We start from the raw sequence: 4,903 nt of genomic DNA on the forward strand, positions 1-4,903 counted from the left end.
ACGTACGCAGCCTCAAACCTCAAGGCTCAGGTGGCCTCTGTATCACACACACAGACAACAACCTCCCCATTTTCATAGTAATTTGCTTTTATCAAGTTTATGTTCCATCTATTCACTGGAGAGATGGTACACAGCCGTGCAAACACACACACACACACACATAATTTTAGATCTGAACAACTAATGGCCCACAGCTAATAGGTTTACTTGTTTTTGTGTTTCTTGATTTATGAGAGCAACCAAACAGTATGATAACAATTGTTCACCATACATTAAACAAATTCAATCTTACAACAGAATGTAGCCGAGACTACAATTAAACATTATAAATGAACAGTCATTTCGAATGTGGCAAACGTCATCTGTCATTAACAGAGGGGTAATTTATTAATCAGCGCTGCGGATTGATGTGTTCAATAAGTGCGGGCACCAAGCAAGAAAAACAAGTAGCGGTACACAAAGTAGAGATAAATATTTTTGCATGAGATGTAACACTTGAACAAGAAAACGTAAATGACAACTTTGTCTCTTGAGTCCACTGAATTTCTATTTCCTTGACAACATTTTTTTTAAATCTGACATGGTTGAAAATCATCCAGTCTCTGTGAGCAAACTGCCACTGAGTAGTAGTAAATCTGATTTTGCATTTTAAGTGCAGTGGAGCTCTCAACCCTACTTTCATCCTCCAACATAAAATGGAACAAAGATCCCTCCTCTACACATCTTCAGCAAGTTTCCTCTTTAGCTGCAACTCCTGAACTTTAAAGAACCGTGCAAACTCTCTCTTGGTGATGAAGTCAAACGAGCCTGTAAGAGCTGAGGCCCCTCAGACCCCAGTCAGGCTTTCATTAAGGGTGGAGATGTGGTCGCTCACACAGAGCTGTCTCTGGCCGCGGTGGGCTTGTCTGGGCCTCTGGTGCAGCAGGAACAGGCGTTTGGCTGCAGCCCTGTACTTCCGTGACATAAGGTTGTAGACAACGGGGTTGATGGAGGCGCTGAGGTAGCAGAGCACCATGGAGGCCATGTTGAAGTTCTGGCTCAGCATGGCCGTGTCGTAGTCGTCCACCTGGGCAAAGAGGTTCCTGCCGATGTGGTAGGGCAGCCAGCAGATGATGAACGCCAGCACCACCACCACTGAGGGGGCAAAATAAAATTAGTTTAATTTAAAAGGTGATTAAAGGAATAGCTCGACATTTTGCAAAATATACTTATGAGAGAGAGTAAGGTGAGAAAATGTACCAAAATGTCAAACAATTCACTTAAATGTGCATTCAATGGTGGTTTCACTTGAACAAATATTTGTCTATACGTTTTTTTTATCACCACGCCCGTACTCATGCACGGACACTTTGACTATTTTTGACAGAATAGTTAAGGTTAGAAAAGGAAAAAACACACTTGGTTTTAAAATAAATAAGAGTTTCATAAACAGCTAATCTGCTTTATTCGGACTGTGTGGGAGTGGTTCGATCAGATTTGATGGACAGTATCTGTCCAGCAACCAGTTTACAGCCAGTAGTGTTATATTGTTGAATTCAGATTGGTGCACAAAAATACCCTCTTCTAAAGAGTCCTGTCCTCTTCAAAACAGTGATAAATATAAAAAAATATTCTACTTTGACGGATATTATTGTATTCATGTTGGGCTCGTTTATAATAAGAAGCTGATTAAGAAAACTGGTTTTCAGGATCTTTAAGTACCCTATGATCCATGGTCACCCTTGACATTTATTAATGAACAGCAGCAATTAACATCCAAAGAACGTCTCCCTAAGCCCACGCAAAACTCACTTGGACAACCTCTCTTGTTCCCTTAAGTGACTGCGGCCTGTAATTGGCTCCAACAATGAAGTCACATTTTCACAATACAATAGGCAAGGAGGCAAACTAATTAGAGCATGCAGCAGAAACGCCACTGAGGAGAGAACATGTCACAAATCGCAAATAGAAAAAAGCTTTATCGAGCTTTTGAAAGCCAGAAATTTCGGCTGGGGGGTGAGGTAATCACTGAGTCAATGATATTGATCAAGAAGCCCCTGCAAATAAAATGATCATCAATTTATCTGATAAGGGCAGCAATTTTCTGTAAGGATAATAAATGTCAACTGAATAATCAAAAGAGAGGTATATCTGGCCTACATAAGTGGATTCACATTGTGGATTCACAGAGAGAACAGATAACACACTTTTCTCCAGAATTGATCATATTTTGCCGTACAGGAACACTGATCATTGAGTGACTCCTGAGTTGTGTGACACCGGCAGATTAAAAAGGTGCCCAGGACTGTGGGAGCATGTAAATTTTCATTAAGGTTGATTTATGGAGGCCTCTGATGACAATCCAATTTGTGATTCAACAAATGTGGATACAAATGGCCACAGGTCTGACAACATGAGCTCTGTGCAGTGTGTGCTCAGCTAATAAACAGCATTAATATCCTAATGGATGGATCATGATTAAATATTTGGTTAATGCAGATTGGCATGGCCACGGTCTTTTACTGTAAAACATGGTTTCCTGCACAGTATGCCAGACTGCAAATTAAGCCAATCGCTATCTGCAGTGGCAGGACATGATTAGCTTCAGACAAAACAGAACAACCAGCTGATATCAACAGCAACACACGTTACCAGCTTTCTCTTCCTCAAATTTACCGGATAAAAACAACACATTGCACTGTGAAAGCGCTTACAGAGCTGGATTGAACAGAACTACTTTAGGTTTTAAATTGAGGACAAATCAATCCTTCAAATATATGTGAAAACAAAAGTTCAATTTGCCATACCAAACACGTACACACAACAGAGCCAGAGCAGAAAACCAGAAATCCTGGATTCCAAAGGAATCCGTCTGTTTTTTTGCTTCAGCAACAATGAAAGGCAGACTGTGTAAACAGATGGTTTTCTGGTTGAAGCTTTTTACCAACAAAGAGTTTTATATGCTGTCAGTCGTGAATCTGAGTTGTCTGCCTTTTCACTTTCTGCCAATGGAAAGCAGAGAAAGGTTTTAGAAAGCAGAATCAGAGGGCGTAATTCTAATTCTGATGACGTGAAATGTCTTTGAGCTTTTGTGCATTATCAGTGATGATTAATATGTACATGTTTACTTGCAAACTGCGAATGTGAAATTTTAGTCACAGTGCTATAACAGCTGTCTGTTCAACTGTGCAAACCTGCTCTCTGATGTATATCTTTGTACAGGATGCAACACTTGAAGGCTGACACTCACACTGACACACTGATAGTGGCTTAGGTTTCCGTTTTTTGTTTTTGACTATGATTTGGCCTGATTGCTGCCTGATATCAGCATACAAGAACCAGATCTGTCTGTAGAGATGAAAATAGTGAAGAAATAACCCACTTACCCAGGATCTTGACTGTTTGCCTGTGTGACCTTTCACGTGCCAAAGCACAGTGGCCTTGCATGTCATTTTTGCTTTTCCACAACTTGCACCCGATGGAGCCGTAGAGGAAGATAAGGCAGAGCATTGGGCAGAAAAAGTAGGTGGTGGACACCCAGAGCATGATGTGCAGTTGCCCAGAGATGATGGCGTAGTTGGTGTGCTTGCACTGGCCAGTATTGTAGTCCGGGTGTGTGTCATTGTCATACTCCACCCCGACCAGGAAGAGTGTGGGAGCTGCAGAAATCAGGGCGAAACCCCACAGGGCGAAGATGATGTACTGGACCCTGCGTCTGGTCACCAGCACCTTACTCCTGAGGGGGAAGCTGATGGCCAGGTAGCGCTCAATGCTCAGGGCCGTGATGTGAAGGATGGTGGCCGAGGTGCATCCCTCAAAGATGTAGTGATAGAAGCGGCACACTGCCTCCCCAAACAGCCAGGGCACGTACTTCCACAGCCGGTAGAGGTCAAAGGGCAGGCAGAGGAAGATGATGAGGTCAGACACCGCCATGCTGGATAGGTAGAGGTTGGTGGTGGTCTTCATGTCCTTAAAGTGCTGGATGATGAGGATGGTCATGGTGTTGCCCGTAACCCCGATGATGAAGATGAGAATGCAGATGACAGTGACAGGGATGAGAGTGGAGGTGGGGAACAGGGAGCCCTCGTAGTGGTGGTCCTCTATGTTATACTGGTTCATGGCCTCTGCTCCACCAGCATGTAGGTCCACCTGGGGTCTGGTCCAGGGCATGCCAACCTCCACTAAGCACCGGCACAGTAAAGTATGAAATCAAAACTCAACAAGCAGCTGAGGAGAGAAGAATAAGACCATTACAGAAGCAACCCTGTGCTCTCTCTTAAAGTTATGTAGACTTTACATTTCTGCTGACATGCAGGCGTTGGTTTCTGTTCATTTATGTACATTATGTATGAACATTTGTTAGCAGTGTTTTGAAACGTGATACAGATAGGTAATCTACAACAGTGAAAATAGCCTGCATTATTTTTCAGTTTCATTATGGTTGCAAGGTAATGTAAAATGTCAATGATTTTAAATGATTGCATTGCCTTAGAAACCAGTGGATGGCTGGAAAAATATATTCAAAAATGCGAAACACAACAACATTATTTTAAAAAACAGTTCAATATGAAGCCTAAAACATGCAAAAACCACAAGTGTGATCCTTTTAACTTCAACACTGAAAGCAAAAATAACATCCTGGTCTAAAATGACTTTAAAAATGACTCTGATGACTTTACCTTTAAAGCAGAGCTCAATCTCCCAACCTTTTAACTTTTTCTTGGTCTCTGCTGTGTTACTGTGTGTCGATGGAGAGCAGCAGCAGCAGCAGCAGCAGGAGAGTCACTTGAAGTGGCAGAGCCGGACCCTGATGCTTAATAACCAATCTGAGCTCTGGTGAGAGACGATGAAAGGAGCACCTCCTCCGCAGTACCCTGAGGAGTCAGGGAGCAACAGGGGGGTTGTCTGCTGTGTGTGTGTGTGT

General features: G+C 42.6%; 1 protein-coding gene across 1 annotated transcript; it reads right to left on the reverse strand.

Annotated features, from left to right (window-relative positions):
• Positions 1 to 826: 826 nt before the first annotated feature.
• On the reverse strand, positions 827 to 4,149 carry mlnr (motilin receptor). Its single transcript, XM_035679743.1, has 2 exons — positions 3,366 to 4,149; positions 827 to 1,134 (listed from the first exon to the last, which is right to left on the reverse strand). The coding sequence occupies exons 1-2, from the start codon at positions 4,147 to 4,149 to the stop codon at positions 827 to 829; spliced, it is 1,092 nt and encodes a 363-aa protein (XP_035535636.1).
• Between the last annotated feature and the right edge of the window lie 754 nt (positions 4,150 to 4,903).

Source organism: Morone saxatilis, unplaced genomic scaffold (genome assembly GCF_004916995.1).
Source record: "Morone saxatilis isolate NCDOM2014 unplaced genomic scaffold, NCSU_SB_2.0 Contig8, whole genome shotgun sequence".
Lineage (NCBI taxonomy): Eukaryota > Metazoa > Chordata > Actinopteri > Moronidae > Morone > Morone saxatilis.

What these genes read in the sequence shown, in the direction of transcription:
- mlnr (XM_035679743.1), bottom strand. Translation starts at nt 4,149, where the DNA reads ATGCCCTGGACCAGACCCCAGGTGGACCTACATGCTGGTGGAGCAGAG. An exon ending in GCAAACAGTCAAGATCCTGG is followed by an intron (nt 1,135 to 3,365) that starts GTAAGTGGGTTA and finishes TTGCCCCCTCAG; the next exon opens with TGGTGGTGGTGCTGGCGTTC.